This window comes from Silene latifolia, chromosome Y (assembly GCF_048544455.1).
Source record: "Silene latifolia isolate original U9 population chromosome Y, ASM4854445v1, whole genome shotgun sequence".
In the NCBI taxonomy this organism is placed as follows: Eukaryota; Viridiplantae; Streptophyta; class Magnoliopsida; order Caryophyllales; family Caryophyllaceae; genus Silene; species Silene latifolia.
In genome coordinates, this window is record NC_133538.1 from 285,328,538 (window position 1) to 285,346,011 (window position 17,474).

The 17,474-nt window shown below is 33.9% G+C and overlaps 1 protein-coding gene across 1 annotated transcript; it reads right to left on the reverse strand.

The window, feature by feature from the left end:
• Positions 1–11,632: 11,632 nt before the first annotated feature.
• LOC141633773 (protein LIKE COV 2-like) lies at positions 11,633–17,115 on the reverse strand. Its single transcript, XM_074446182.1, has 7 exons — positions 16,833–17,115; positions 15,209–15,261; positions 15,017–15,126; positions 14,320–14,487; positions 12,957–13,054; positions 12,362–12,488; positions 11,633–11,943 (listed from the first exon to the last, which is right to left on the reverse strand). Exons 1-7 carry the CDS (start codon positions 16,932–16,934, stop codon positions 11,837–11,839), a joined length of 765 nt encoding a protein of 254 aa, XP_074302283.1. The 5' UTR covers positions 16,935–17,115; the 3' UTR covers positions 11,633–11,836.
• Between the last annotated feature and the right edge of the window lie 359 nt (positions 17,116–17,474).

Sequence of the window (17,474 nt, forward strand, 5' to 3'; positions counted from 1 at the left end):
CCCACTTTGGGATTTCAAAAAAACATTTTATAGGATCATAATGATTCTATCTCTAGAAATTTTCAAATGAATAGGATCATAAGAATCTACAACCTTGATAGAATCGTAGGATCTCGATCAAGCATTTTTAGATAGTAAAATCGTAGAATCATAAGATCGAATCGGAATTCGGATTACAATGCCTATGACCAATTTCTTTTTTAATAAAATTAGTCTAAAACTAATCGGATATAATTAATATCAAATGGTGAAACTTTCATGTGAAAGGGACTTATTATTCATCAGTAGTAAACTAAATCAACCCCGAAGTTTTGTTTACTCCATATTTTAATTATATTCTACGTGGTAACCCTCTACATGATAACCTCATTTTCACCGAAAACCGTGTTTATTTATTTTCTACATGATAACCTCATTTTCACCGAAAACGCTTTTGACTGACCATAACTCACAACCATGAGTTCAGAAAGCGACGGTTTTTTTTTTCAAATCAAAGTTATCATAAACACGGTCAATTTGAAAAAAAAAATTATCGCATTCGAAACTCGCTACAAAGAGGTACGATCAGCCAAAGTTTAAAGTTTGACTGGTCCTAATTCTTGCCACGAGTTCAGAAACTGAAATCTTTTTTTCCAGATCGAAGATCTCATACAGCCAGTCAATTTGAAAAAAAATCGCCGCTTTCAGAAGTTTTGATCGTGAATTATGATCAGTCAAAGGCGTTTTTGTTAAAAACGAGGTTACCATATAGAAAATAAAAAAAAAACACAAGGTTACTACGTCGAATATCCCTAGGTTTTTTTTATCAACTTGGAGCTGACTTTTATTACCAATCCAGACAATACAAACTAACATTTACAATCTATTGTTCAAGGAATTTATAGAACACTTAACATGTATATTATTAAAGATGAACTTACTGGTAGACCCGTGTATCGCACTAGCTTTCCAACTAGTATTGAGCAAAGAAAGGGAAAAGTTGGAAATTTTTGGTAACTGTACCAAGTTAACTAGGTAATTGATGAAGTTAACAGGGTACAAATTTTGTATATTGAAATGTGAACAAAAAATAAAGGGGGTTAATTGCATCCTATTCATTAAAAGAACAACCACAGAGCTTAGGTGTCGCTCTGTGGTTAAAAGTCAACAATTCAAAGAAGATTTTGCTTTTCGTAAAAACTAAGACCACGTTCTAAGCAAGAATTTAATTGTTGTCCCTTTAAAGTAATCTTGCAATTCATCAATTAAATTAAAGATTATAATATGCCTCTATTGGTTTACAAAAGACCAATTCATCAATATTTTTACATTAAAAAATATATAAATTCAATAGAATATCAACAAACTTCTCAAATAAAATATGACAAAAATTTGACTAATTCAAATTAAAAAAACACAGTCAATACACAAACCTTAAATTTTCTTTTTGAAAGTTTAAGAAAACAAAGGTAGACTTAAACCCCATGTATTAAGTAGATCTACAGCTAAAAGCCAAAACAGTGGAAATACATGATTTTCTGCATGATCGTATTTCATCAGAACCTTATCTTTATAGAGTGAGATAGAGAGTGTGAAATGGAATTAAGGCAAGAGTGAAATGGGAAAAAGGTGTTATATTATATATAATAGCCGATTGCGGTGGATTGAAGGAGATTAGAGAAGAAAAAAAGGTAGGACTGGGGACTTGGGGAGGAGGACAAAGGTGAAATTGAATGAAAGAGACGCAGTAGGAAAGGCAAAGGCCAAATTTTTCGTATCAATTGGGTGAAATTGGGGATTTTTAGAGCATCGCAAAGGGGGAAGCTAACCTCCCCATATGCGCTCTCTCCCAATAAATGGGGCTCCTTTATTTGTAGGGAAGGTCTCCAAAGAAAAAGTAAGGTATTTTGAGTTGTTTTTGGGGAGGCTCACTAATTTTTGGGCGTAAATTAATATTGTTGGGGAACCCCATTGTTGCATAGATGTAGATATAAATTAGGGGGGTAAATGGAAAAGTTAGTGGAAAATGAGGTGGACGAATAAGAAAAGAAAAGAGAAAATATGGGGAGCCTCACCTTTGCGGATGCTCTAAGTTTGAATTTCGTAGAATCGCTCTCACTCCGTGAGACAGCCAATTCTATTAAAAAAAAATTATATTATTGTTACGGAGTTTTTAACATGAGCACTCAAGGTAGGACACATGTTAATAAGTTAATTAGAGAAAGTTGGTTGAATGTTACTAACTATGGTAAATATGATTTTGTACATCTATTTTTCATGATATATTCTCTAGAAACTTTCTCTATTAACTAATTAATATTAACATGTTTCATTAGAAAAACCGTTATTGTTAATATATGTTGTTTTTTTATCATTATACAATGCGACTATCTCATAGTTTGAGACCTTTTCATACAATAGTTACGATAGTTTGGGTGGAGTGGATTATTGAGCGTCTTTGTTTGGGATATGGGTGTAAGTTTGGGATGAAAGTAGACATGTTAAACGGGGGTCATATAGGTCAGGTAAAATACAGGGTTGAGTCATACGAGTCACGGGCCAGGTTAAGGTTAGAATACAAACCAAAACATAGTTTAAAACGCCATTTTTAATTTTCATTTTGTAAATCAAAAAAATATTATTTAAAAATATAACATATATAATATTAATAAAAAAATTATCTAAAATATAACGGGTCACTACGGGATCGATCCGAATGGGTCGAGGTGAAGATTTCTGGGTATTGCCGCTAGAAAAAACGGGTCGAATTTGCAAGCGGGGGCATATTTTGACACGTCCATCTGAGAGTTTTATAAATTCATTTCAGATAGCCAATTACTATAAATCGCCTATACAATTCACCTTCTCTTTTTTTGTCCACTCTTGATTAAACCAAAAAATTAACTTAACAATTACCCCAAAGAAAAAAATAACTTAACAAACTACAAATATATACAAAGTTAATTACAAAAATAACTAATTCAATATACCATATTTATATCGCTTTCCCTTAAGGTGCACTATTACCGAGTCAAAATAGATGTTCAAGCTTAATCTCACAAGACCATATCCTATTCATTAAAAGAACAACCACAGTGCTGAGTTGTCGCACTGTGGTTGTCTGTTGACTTTTCAAAGCAACAAATAAATTCCTTAATTTCAGGAACCACTACTCCTCCCTGATTTATTTACATCGGCTCTCTTTAATTACGCTGCTTTTTATGAAATGATCAATGTTCAATTAAATACAAATAGAAAATTAATACAAATTACAATCAATGTTCTCTTTAATTACACTGCTTTTTTTGTAATGTTCATTGTTCAATTACATAAAAGTATAAATTACAGCAGCATGACTAAATATAACTACAAATTACAAATTTAGGGACGTAATCGACACTAAATTCATAATTTCATATTCTAATTTCAGCATGTATACACAAATTAATGTAATTACCATAATATAAATTATAAAATTATAAAATAATAAATACTAAACCGTAATTTTTAATATGCATTATAATTTAAGTGAATAAAATTACTTACATTAAATTCCAATAAAATCAATATAATAATAATAATAATAATAATAATAATAATAATAATAATAATATAGTATAACATAATATATAATATAAAATTTAATAATTAAATAAATGTCCCCTCAGATCTGGATAGAAAGCCAATCATCATCGAGGAACTACTTGGAGCAAAAAATACGGCAACTACTATCAACTGACAACCCGCTATCGAGTTGTAACAATGACAGGCTACCCGGTATTTTCTACTACTACAAGTACAACTTTATGGCCCGGTATCGTCATACAAAAGCTTAGACCCAAATCCATTTACGCAAATTAATTGAAGTCTAATTTAGAATCAGACTGGATCCATATCCAACTATGGGTAACAGATCACATCCCATAAAATATCTGGGCATCACATGTGCATTACCAATAAACCCTAAATCAATCCTCACGTTTGTACAGTTGAACATAGGAAAACCACTCTCCTAAAACTTCCTCCAACTCTTCACCACTTTCTTTTCAACTAACTTTTATATATTAATTTAGGCAAAATTACAATTTACCCCATATTAAGTTCCATTTTTTTCAAATTACCACCTATTATGTTCTACTTTACAAATAACCACCTAATGTTAAACAAATTCCACACCATTCTCACTAATTTTTCATTTTTGTAACGGTGTTGTGTAATTATTGACTCGGCCTCATTTTATCGTCTTATGTAAATTTGCAATGACCAATATACCCTTATTAATTACCTACCCTCCGTCCCTCCCCATCAAATTCATCCTCTTTTATCAATTTCCCCTTATAACAGCTACCTCCGTCCTCTGCCTTGCCCTTCACTCATCCACCAGCAACAATGAAACCGAGTCTGAAACATCTACTTAATTGAGCACTACACTAGCAATTCACAACCATCCTCCACCTACTTAACGCAATTCGACCACCATGGGTCCTCCATTCACGCACCAACCAAGAGCGTCGCCAGAATCGAAACCAAGTTCGAATCAATTCATGCTTACAAATCGAACGCCGAAGCAACAGCCTCGTCGCTCACCGGAGCCACCGCCACCTCTAACCCCCCTTGCGTTGCTATCGTTGAGGGAACCCAATTCAGATCCCTCGCACCACCTCCATTCGTAACCGCCGCAGCAGTAGCTCTCGAGAAACCCAGATGCCGTGAACCACCATGGCTCGAATTGAAGTAAATAAGAAAGAAAGAAGGAGGCAAGGAGGGGAGTCAATCAAGCAAGAATGAACAATAGACAACAAACCTGAAGTTTATGGAAGACCCTCGGTTTCAATTGAATTTCTGGGTTTTTGGATTTATGGGTTTGTTTGAGGTTTGGTTTTTTTGTTTCAGTTGGATAAATGGGACTGAGAAATAGATAGTGAGGGTAGTAATTAAGAAGGGTATATTGGTCATTGTAAATTCACATAAGATGATAAAATGAGATCGAGTCGATAACTACATAAAACCGTCACAAGAATGTAAAATAAGTGAGAATGGTGTGGAATTTGTTGAAAGTTAGGTGATTATTTGTAAAATGGAACATAATAGGTGGTAAATTGTAAAAAATGGAACATAATAGGTGGTAAATTGTAATTTTGTCATTAATTTATATATTAAAGATATTATTGTTATCATCGTTTCTTCTATCATCTGCCAAAACAACAAAACGTGAAAATTGTCAAAATAATAGGTAAAACCATGGAAACAATTATGGTACCAACAACAGTGAAAGCAATGGAAGCCATATGAAAAAACATATGAAGTCACAGTTCGTGTTCTCAGAAAATGGATTCGTGATTCGGATGAAAAAGATGTTACAAAAAGAAATTGTACGGAATGGAGTTTATTTGTATCGACGGTGAGGTAAATTTCTTTTGCAATTCCAATATTTTCGTTTCCACAATATAATATGACTATAGTCTTTAAAGTTAACAAATTTATATCGTGTAGGGTGAGTTAATTCAAGCAACTGTAGCAAACATACTTGTGCGGATTTTCAAACCACTTATGCACGAAGGAACCATTTCGAAGTTTCTGACGGAAAAAAATCTAGGAAAAGATAGAGGAACATTTCACAAATGCAGGATTGCAATGCAATTTACAACAAGAATGAAAGAAGTTGATGGCCACGAAATACCATCTCAAGCATTTACATTCGTAAGCATCGAAGATATTATTCATAGGTAAACAAATTCACTACTTTTTTATTTATGCCATCAAAAAAATTAATCTAACAAGAATAACAAATGTTTATTTTCATGTGAAGATGTTATCGGAGTTTTAACTCAATTTCACGTGAGTTTGAAGAAATTAAGAGATACAAGAAAATGTGCATTGACCTAATGAACGAACAGTGAGTTTTTATACCATAATTCACTTTTTTAATCTTATAATCTTTAATTATTTAATCATTTCTCATTATTTAATTTACAAACATTTGAAAGGAAAATGAGACTAAAGCCAGCGGTTTGGGAACGATACTTTCCCGAGATAGCTAAGCTACAAGAACAATGCAAGTACTTAGACGAGAAACCAGTTTTGGTCTTCAAATGTGTCCAAAGGAAGGAATGGCATGGTAACTATCAATTCACCCAATTTCCAAACAAATAATCAGCATATATTTACATTTAAATTTATTTCCTTATGCCTTATAAATTTCTTATTTACAACAGGAAACGTGACGCTTTCAACAACAAGAGGGGCGACAAAATTTGAACTCAATCCAAACATTCCACAAGTAGAGGAGTTCAAAAACAGGTTTACTATTCTGTTTACAAAAAACTTTACTTTTAAATTTTATTTCCATCCCGATGTGTAATAGTTAGTCGTTACGGATCTAAGGTAGCAAATAAGGACCGTTAAACAAAATAAATAAGCTATGTTTTATGCATGAAGGTACCAACGGGTATGCATTTGCAATTTTACTTGCCCATATTTGATTCGCAATCTTTCTTTCTCTGATTTTATGAGAGTTTTTAAATCCCTACAATTTAACTTACCCATTTTGACATAAAATTACTTTTCATATTTGTTTTGCGTTTTTAAATGTTAAATGTGTACTAGACTACGTTTTGAACAAGTTTTACTCCGTTATTATAATGTTGTTTGTATGTTTGTTTTTATAAGTAGTGTGGTTTACGTTGAATTCAGAAAATATTAACATATAAAGAAGTTTGTACTTATCTTAACAATCTTCAACCGAAGATATGAACTTTCTTTGGTTTAACAATTACGAACAATCTGTAAGAAAAAAACAAAGGACGGTATTAAATTAAAAGAAGATCAATATTAAAAGCTAAACAACAAAAAATGACATACAGATATTGCAAACAACGAAAAAGTGACATAAAAAAGTTCATTAAAAATTCCAAACAAAAAAAACCGCTGTCATTCATACAAGTACGAGTTTCACGGATTGATTTAAGACCTGAATTTGCTGTTAGTTTCACGGGTGTAAGACCATATTTAATAACCACTTCAGATTTGGAAGCTAAACAACAAAAAAATGACATAAAATTATTCAAACAACGAAAAAATGACATAAAAAATGGTAGATTTATCGGTGTCCTAAATTTCAGTTTATGACAGATCAATTTATGAACTGAATTTGCTGTTAGTTACACGGGTTTAAGACCATATTTAATGACCAGATCCGACTTGGCAAGGAGAACACTAATTAAGAGTACCACGGATTGGTTTCTGACTTGAGTTTGCACGAGTTGCATGGTTTTAAGACCAGATTTAATGACCAGTTCACATATGACAAGGAGACCACGAATTACAAGCAGTTTATATTTTTTCCACGAGTTAAGAAACTGACAGCAGTCAACGTTACAGCAGTTAACATGATTTTTAAGATTAAAACTGACCACTACTAACAAAACTTACAGCAGTTAACAACATAAATATAAAACAGTCTGCCTACTTAAGTTTTGACTGAAAATGTTGAGTGGACAAAACTGATTGCAATTACAAAACAGCTATATAAATTGTAGCATCACAGCTAAACATAATTTATAGATGCTAAAACTTCAACTACAAAATTTTTATTTACCCAATTTTAATGTTCATTTTATATTCATGTTACTCACTGCCTAAAACAGAAATTATCATCAAACAAAATTAAGATAGAACAAGGTTTAATAGGATGGAAAACCATGCAAGTTCGAGTTCAAACAACAAATGTACAAGGCAGACAAGAAGAAGCGGTAGTACAGGTAAGTTATTCTAGATTGTTGTTTAACATTGTCAATATTAATGAAAGACGGGATAAGGTACTCATCTGTATTGTGAAGAAAATACCAGCTTTGAAGAATGGATCCAATTCATTTGGTTTATATAAAACCTGCACAACAACAATGTTTATTGTTAGAAAATACCAGCTTTGAAGAATTAATGAAATACTCTCGCCAAAATGAGTATTTTTCTCAAAAAATTAATAAAATACTTGAATTAATAAGAACAATTTGGAAACTCACATGTTTAGAGATGAATACATATCCAATATTCCATAAAATGAGTGCTTTTCCTGTGTAGTCAAATTTGATTAAAACCATTATTAACATATCAGAAACTTTATTCTTATATCCAAATCAGAAACTTTGACCTTATTAACAAATCAGAAACTTTGACCTTACCAATTTGTACTCTATTGATCTTATATTCATTAGATCTATTAGTAGAAGATCAAATGAATATGAAAATCAAATGGGATCAAATGAATACATATGCAATACTCCAAAAAATGAGTACTTTTTCTGTGTAATCAAATGGGATGAACACCCATATTAACAAACAAAAACTTCGAGGTCTTTAAAACGCAAAAAATGAAAAAAAATCGCCTCATATACCCGTATTTTTCTGAAATTCACTAGATCTAAGAGTATTTTTTTAAATCAATTGCATTTTTAAAATAAATTTTCACAAAATATAGCAGTTTTTAAAATCAATTGTTGTCTTATCCACCAGATTAAAATGACAACAAATGAATAACTTATCAAAATTTCTGCACAATATAAAATTTTAATGTGATATGTCGATATGAACTGATGAAAATCTCAGCAAAATGACTATTTTTTCTGTTGTACTGATTTTAAATCCACTAGATCTATAAGTATAAGATCAAATGAATATAAAACACCATGTTGTATTGTATAAAAATAAAAATAAAAATATTAAAATCTCATAAAAATTAATGAAATAGTAGAATAGATACCGCAAAAATAAGAAAACTCAATTAATTCGAGAAGAATACATATGCAATCCGACGAAAAATCAGTACTTTTTTAATGTAATCAAATTAAATAATCACAATTAAACAGATCTCAACATCTTTGACATAATTAAAACGTAATTAAAGAAAAAAAAGGACTCACCTAATCAATGCATGTTACTTTCTACTACTCAACATTGTTGTTATCAAAAATACCAAAATATTGACGATGATCCGAATGAAATAGTAATAGGTTTGGTTATGTTTGATGAGTAACTAAACCAGAAGATGGTGACGAAGAAGGAAAATGGCGATCGGAAATGGTGAGGACGATTGATATTGGTGAGGATGAGAGTAGAGGTAAGTGAGAGCGACGGTGAGGTTGAGTTTAGAGTGAGAGTTTATAAGTGAGGGTAGAGATTATAAGAGCGGCGGTGAGGATGAGTTTAGAGTGAGAGTGATGAGTGGGTGAAAAATGTAATAGATTTAGGGTTTAGGATTAGGTTTATATATATGGTAAGTTTATTGAATGTTGTTTGGGCCGGTTAATTGGACTATTTATTTGTCTTTTAAATTTTTGCATTATTTATGGATCATTCTAGCCTTTTAAAGTTTTGCATTACTTAATGGATCATTCATTTGGGCCGAATAAGTGGACGATTATTTCAATAATCGATTAACCCGTTTCTTTTTATTTTGGGATTCATCTTATCTTCTTAGTGAGTCATTTATTTCGGTCTATTGTGTTTCTAATTTATTTGTGTCCAAACATGTAGCTAATAACAATTGGTCCGAACCTGTATCTAATTCAACAACACAAGATTCGAGATATAGAAATCGTGTTCCATTGTCCGATATTACCAATGGTAATTTTCTTATTTACCATAATCGTATATTACTTTTTTGTATTTACTGGCTCAATATGAGATAATATTATTTTAATTACATTTGTATATTTCCCGGTACAGTTTGACAGAAGACAATTCCATGTTGCGGTGTGTTTTGCAATGACAATAAATAAGAGCCAAAGACAGTCACTAGCACATGTTGGGCTTTATCTTCAAAGGTCGGTGTTTACGCATGGTCAGCTCTATGTCGCTATTTCAAGAGTGACAAGCAAAAAGAGATTGAAGGTTCTGATTTGCGATAATGATAAACGCATGTCTAATAGAACAAATAACGTAGTGTATAAAGAAGTTTTTGAGAAGTTATAGTTCAATTAACTTATGATTGTACCCCATAACAGCTTTTTGTTGTACTTATTTCTTTCTAATTTGTTAACTTAAAATTTCGAGAACTTATTTCTATATTTCCAGAATTCCTAAATTGATATTACCGTGAAAGAGCATCTCCTATTAACAACTCTATTTCTCAACTTTAAACGACAATCCCGTGCAATTTGCACGGGTATAAAACTAGTACCATATATCAATGAATCAACCAATTAACCAATTAACCCTAATTAATAATATATGCTACATGTATATGTATTCGTATTTTTGTAAGTTGCGGAGTACTTTGTTGGATATTCACATTCTCTTAAATGCAAAAACTAAAACATGAAACTTTAAATATGACTTGAAACAACGTAATCATTGCATTTTACTAACATCACTTCTTAAAATAACTTTCTCGTGCAATTTGTACGGATTTAAGACTAATAATAATTTAAAATAATTATCCATCATATAAGTTGATCTCACATAATCTTATTGTAAAACCGTTTTATAGTAGTATTTGTGTACATCAGCACATGATCCAAAACCACACATTGATAATCTTCGTATTAGGACTATCAAAACATAATAATTATTTATAATACAATTTAAAAATCTTAAATATGATCTTTATTTATTACATTTTTTTAATAACAATTTTGAAAAAGCAACCCGTGCAATTTGCACGGGTTTAAAACTAGTATGGAGGGTAAGAGCATCAGCAAAGGTGGAAATTGAGCTCCTCATATACACTATCTTTTCTCATATGTGGCTCCTCATTGTTGCACCAAGCTCCCCAACATTTGGGTCTCCACTGTTTTTAGGGGAGGTCCCAAAAAAAATAAAGCAATTTGTGTTACTTTTGGGAGGTTCCCAAAATTGTGTGTGTGAATTGGAGAACCCCATTGTTCCATAGATGTAATTATGAAATGGGAAGGGTAATGGAAAAGTTAGTGGAAAATGAGGTGGACGAATAAGAAAAGAAAAGAAAAAAATATGGAGAGCCTCACCTTTGCGGATGCATTTGCACATATTTGTGTACAACTTATGGATTTAATTGCACCTAGAGGTAAACCTTTGGGTTGATTTGCTACTTTCTCTAACATTTTCTGTAGTAGGGATGCGACGCACTCTTAGCTGATCTCACGATACGGAGGCGAGTTTTGCGGTCGAGGTTAAAAGATTGCTTACCGTGCCGGAATTTGTAGTGTGGATCATTGTCAACAAACATTCAATAACAAAAAGATCAATCTAAATTACAACGCTCACAGCCAGACTTAAAACAAAAAACGAAAATGAAAACAATCTCTAATTTGTTATCTAGAACTTGCAATCCCCAAAATCGAGACCACCATTCAGGAATGAGTAAATGACTTTAATTTCGGTTCAAGTGCCATAACTCTGTGTTTCCCTAGTTTCAACTCTCAAGCAACACACATCAGTGCCTAGCATGGGTTTATATGGGTCTTTTTTTCATTCTTTCCTCCATATAAATAGAAGCTCACAAGTTAGAACTCAAATACGACAGAATTTGCAGTAACTTTGAATTTTGAATTGAATGTTAAATTTCGTGGGAAAGGTTTATATGGGTCTTTTTTTTATTACTAAACTCACACAATAATCACGTACATAACTACATAACTAGTACAAAGATCAATATTAGAGGGATACTAATACACTGTTTCAAACAAGTCATGCCGAGCAATGATTTTCAACTTCGTCAGCATCAAATATACACAGTATCTCATAACATGTCTCTTCCGTCAACATCTGTAAATCGACAAAATAACCTATCTACCTTCACATATTACAAGCCAACAGCACAACCTTTACATGGAAATAATCTTGTCCTCTGAAGCCACTTCTATATGGAATTGATTTTGATTCAATGGGATGATAGTCGTTTCAATGGGATTCTGTCGTTCGGTCGAGCTAGTCTTTCTACAGGAGTGATTAACTGTGGCATTGTCATTCCCCCGGAAACAATTATCTCTGAGAAATAGGAGAGTAAGTTAATGCAAATTAACTGAAAAAATAGATGAGGTAACTGTGACTAGTGTCTCAGAATCCTCTAAGAGATTAAAAATCTCACACCGTTTACAACTGTATTAATTATAGGTTCACCAAAATTTCTCATACGTGGTGGATGTTAAATTTATCCCGAGATTGACTCATATTTCCTAATAAATATTAGAGTTATTCTTTGAGGTAGTAGGTTATACTATGGATTTTCAAGAGTTTAATTGTATCTTTACTACATTGATATTGAAAAACACGTTGAAACAGCAAAAGTTGCAAGAAATTGTGAGCTAATCGACCAAAAGGTTTCAATTTGTCAGGTCTCAATACAATATTGTTTCTTGAAAACCCAAAATAAACAAGGAGTGGGAATGAGTTAGAGGAAACAAACCTATGCCTTCTCGAATGGAGAGATTCGGTCTTATGATATCTTTGGAGTTGACGAGGAAGATATCCCCAATATAAAGATGGTTGGTTGGAACAAATACACTGCATAACTCTTCATCACCTTCATCCCTCTGCCATCAGAAAAAAAAATGGTTAAATAAATTCTGCGGCATTCAGATATAAGTGTAAAAGATTGTCGCAGGTTCAATCATAATCTACCCCATTGCCCATGGTATTAAATTGTGATAGCAGTCGCTATTGCAGTTACAGTCATGAATCACGGATGCGTACTATGACGCAATGGCATATTGTTGCCCAGGTACGCTACATCAGTCTAGTATTGATTTTATTAGCCTCATTACAGCCAAGTATCATCGGTCAAATATCGGCTATTTTTTGCAACCCTTTATTATACATTGAACGAATAGGCATGGAAGGATGAAATCCCTCTACATAATGGCTGATACGTAGTGCCACATATAACAGAGGCCTAAAACAGGAAGAGGATGACAGTTAAGCCTATAAATTCCTCCTTTAGCAATCGACACCAAAATAAATACTTGTAAATAAAACAGCACAAGTGCTTCTGCCTGAGATACCTGCAGAGTAACAGTTGACGTGATAAACCCGAATGCATATTCTCCAACACGTGGATGACTAATTATTGCTACCTCCTTGAAGGCAGTGGTATTTTGATCTGTCATAAGATAACAACATTAAACATGTTAGAAGATGATTCAGCAAGTTAAACATCCAATGCAGTTAGATAATAAATTTCAGCCAAAGCCTTCCTGGCTCAACACCAACCTAATCAAAGTGTAAACAAACACCATTCCATAAATAACAGCTCAAGGAATAAGCACAATAGTCTTACATGCTACTCCCTCCTATAGTCCTATTCAATATTTCAATCCAATGTACCCGTGTCCCGTGGGCCCAGACACAAGTTTTAAGCAAGGAGAGATAATCGTGGTAAACAGTCTAAAATACCCTCACAATTTGATATCAACACTTTTGCTTAACACATTAATCCCTCCCCACTTCCTTACCCGTTAACCAACGACACTAGCTGAAGCACCGGCCACCATCGCCGTTGTCAGCTCGGTCACCCACCACCACCGGAAACCACAATTTCAATACATCACAGGCTCCATCAAGGCCGTTGTCGGCTCTCAAGGCAATCAAGTCCTTCGGCTTGATATTCTCTTGCAACTCCAATGGCATCGGTAGCTTTCAAAAAATATGCTCACTTTTTATGTAGATCTAACATTAAAAGTTTCAAAATTCAAGATCTCAGGAAAAAAAATGGTACACCATTCACCTCTGGTGCAACGAAGTGGGTGTGTGGGGCTTCGACGAGGTGAGGTGGTGCCACGTGGTAGATGCGAGGTGGTGCAATGAGGTGCAAATTGGTATGTGGCGTGGTGGTGGAGTGGAGTTGAAGGGTGCTACTGGAAATTATGAAGGATATCAAAGTGGGAGATTGGAAGGACTGTTGATTGATGGGTTTAATTAACTTTTTAGTGGGTCAGATTTAGATCTGTAATAAATAATAATGGGTGCCATTTTGTGTAGACATGAACATTGTAATAAGGGTATGTTGGTCCAATTTTTGCCACAAGGGGAAATGGGTACATTGGATTGGATTGTCATAAAAAGTGTGGATACATTGGATTGGATAGGAGGGAGTATTAATCTAGTATTATGGTAGAAAAAAAGGAGGCGTGGTTACATGGATTTTTATTGCCTAGTATTTCTAACACCGGCACCTGTAAACATAGCCAAGCAGATCCCAGTTCAGCCAGGCTCAGCTTCGAAAGCTTGAGCCATACTTTCACCAACCAGCACTAAGCCAGCTTGGCTCACTTACAGTCTCTAGTCTCAACCCCTAAAAAAATGGTTCCAAAGGACAATCACAACTAAATTTAGGCTACCAAAAGAGTCCATGATATCAAGTATTACCTGGAGATATTGACGAGCTGATTTGTTTAGAGGCTGAATATATATGCCTAACAAAAGGCATTTTCTTGATTAGCCATTCCCCGATCCAAAAGACAGAAGCACCCAACCATGAGGAGACGAAGACACCAACGAGGAACACAAAAAGTAATGAAGTGATAAAACCTAATCCTGCAGGGGAGGAAAAGGCGGAAGAAATTTGTCAACTAATGATATTGGTTAAGAACAGAGACATTACAATTTCGCATCTCTTTTCCAGCAATATAGACAAAGGCAATCAGGTCATGCCTTGCCACTTAATAGTAATTAATAAGAGGAAACCTGCAGCATAAACTATTTTGCAAAGCTGCTTGCTTACGCATGTCCACAAACAAAAAACCATAAATAAAATAAACACCAACAAACCTACATAAAAGATATGCATCCCAAGGAAAATAACCAGGCATCTAGAGCAACGTAACTTGTGTAACCCTGTTACCATTAAAATATGTAGAAATTATGTCACCTTTCTTTCCTTAGGAAAAGATAGAAAGTAAATTTATCTTCCTGCCAAGGATTAAGCTATCTTAGTTTTCATCAGAAAAGAGGTCATCTTCCAAATCTCCCACTCCAGTATTACAAGCCAGAAGCAGCCCAACTAGGCAGCCGCGACAGCTAGAAACATAACCACCAACAAACATAGAAGAGAATGGGGTATTACCAAATATCTCAATGCCGAGACTTTCATATAACGGGCTGAAAAATCCATCAACAAATTGAATAAACCACCAAGTAATGAAGAAGGTAACTGCAACTGGAAATAGTACTACACTGCAATGCAAATCAAAGAAGTCGTCAGCAGCATACTTAAAATGCAAACGTTTGAAAATCAAAGACATCTGCAAATGGTTACCATCCGGTCATGAACTTTTTTGAAACCCAGCTTTGGAGGACGTAACAGCATGCCTGCAAACAAAAACATCCATTAGTTGTGTACTCAAGTAATAAAACGGTGTTTTTGAATGAATCCAACTATCACAATTACAATGATCAGGTGGAATAAAGCGTAGTTGAATATTCTCATGGCAGAACACAAATATAATTTTTTTCCTAACTTGATTCTTGAATCTTGACTACTATTCCAAATTCCAATGGAATCAAAGACACTTTATTCTTTGGTTGTGGATTATGGTGGAATAGAGCAAAATGGCTCATTAAAATGGCGTGTTTCTTTTTAATGTGAAATATGTAGTTCTCGACGCAATTTTCATCTTAGGTCATTCAGAAACGGCTTTGACTACTATTCTACTAAGGAAATAAAATGTGACTTGATGTGTTACTTGAACATGGATAGTAAGGTGGATCACGGTAAATAGCAAGGGACAGAAGACGACAACCACAACCACTAATCAAATGACCTAATATTGTTAACCTTAAGCCTAAAGTCCTAGTGTACTGAACATAATTAACTAAGCTTTAAAATAAGCGATAATCTAATGAAATACCCCTAAATAAACTTCAAAAAAAAAAAGTTCAAATAGAACCAAAAAATACATTGTCTGGAAGTGCTTATTCTGTACACCCTTAGCAAGTTCTTGCAAATCACTAAGCGATTGCATCTGGTGCTATGGAAATAACGATGTTTCCCTACACTCCATAAGAAAAACCTAAAGAATTCTCATCATTCAAAGTTGGAGTTTTGAACTGGCACTTATTCTTTTGTTATGCTCTTCGAACTACCATAAGATTCCACAAAACCGATGATATTCACCTAAAACTTGTATCTACTACTCTCAACATGACTATATGTGATCGACCACTTTACACTGCTCTAGATACTCAGAGTTGTCTAATTGTATCAAAAACGAATATTAAGCTTGTACACTTTGTGAAAATTATAGCCAACACTCTATTAAGTCTGGATGAGCTAGTTTAAGAGTTCCACTACATCTTCATTAGTAACAAAAAGCTGTTTAGTGAAATAATTGACTTGGTTACTATCAGAGTAACAACATTCAAGATTGTAATTAAGGAGTATTATTTTCACTTGATTCCAACTTATTCACAAATTCTTTTCCTGACATTTGAAGCTGACCTAAGACTTCACTTTATTCCGGAACATCGTCGCCGTCAATCAATATCAACAGATGATAACACATAAAATCAATGCTGCTACAATTCTTGCATAGTTTCATCGATTTGCTCATCACAGTTAGTAAGCACATCTGACAAACTAACTAATAAAACTCAAGATTCCAATTCCAAAAAGTAACAATTAACTTCAATTCATTCTAATTATTCACAAATTCTTTTCCTAAAATTAGAAGCTCGCCTAAAACTTATCAATCAATCAACTAAACTTATCAATCGAGGAGTTAAACGAACAAAATAGCATAAAATTGTTGCATAAATTAGGTTTAATAGCACTGCATTTGCCTGGAAATAATCGAAATCAAAACCTAATTTCAAAAAAAGTGAATAAAAAATGAAATTTAGCAGTGAAATTACAGAAATAGAAAGAGGAGAATGAAGTAAACCTCGCGAGGAGAAGGATTAGGAGAAGTGAGAGGAGCTTTGGCGGGATCTTCGGGATCGCCATGGCTTAAGGGAACTGACGTTGACTCCTTCTCTTCCGCCATTGTTGTTCAACAAAGATAGCTTAGTAACCGTTGACTGTCGAAGAAGAGTGAGAAAGAGTAGAAAAGTCCGCCGTCGTCAACGTCGGCGGCGTCAGCGGCGGTGACTTTTTGTGAGGTTGGATAAGTGGTTTGGTACGAGTTATGTTGTGCTTATACGAGTATATTATTTTCCTTTGTTACTAGCTTAAAACTCGAGTCCGTTTTTGAAATAATGCTAAAAAATAAAAGAATTGTCGTTTTGGGTCGGTTTTGAAAATATTTATCGAAATGGTGTCCACGTAGGCTCGGTTTTGACGAGCCTGTATGGGGTTTAAACACGCCATACGTATTGGCGTGTTTACACACGCCATACGTATTGGCGTGTTTACTTGAAAAAACACGTCATTACATATGGCGTGTTTAGGCAGTCCAAAATTCCACCCAAGTCAGTAGCTGAACAAGAGAACAAAGGAAACACGCCATAGCTAATAGTGTAACATTCCGTTTGATGTCAATGAGTGTTTTGATATTGGATTTGGTAGTTGATGATATTATGGAGCT

Excerpts from the sequence above, each read along its gene's own strand:
- LOC141633773 (XM_074446182.1), bottom strand. The coding sequence starts at position 16,934 with ATGGCGGAAGAGAAGGAGTCAACGTCAGTTCCCTTAAGCCATGGCGAT. Across the intron at positions 12,489-12,956 it reads CGTCAACTGTTACTCTGCAG|AGGGATGAAGGTGATGAAGA; the intron begins GTATCTCAGGCA and ends TTCTGATGGCAG. Across the intron at positions 11,944-12,361 it reads CTCCATTCGAGAAGGCATAG|AGATAATTGTTTCCGGGGGA; the intron begins GTTTGTTTCCTC and ends CCTATTTCTCAG.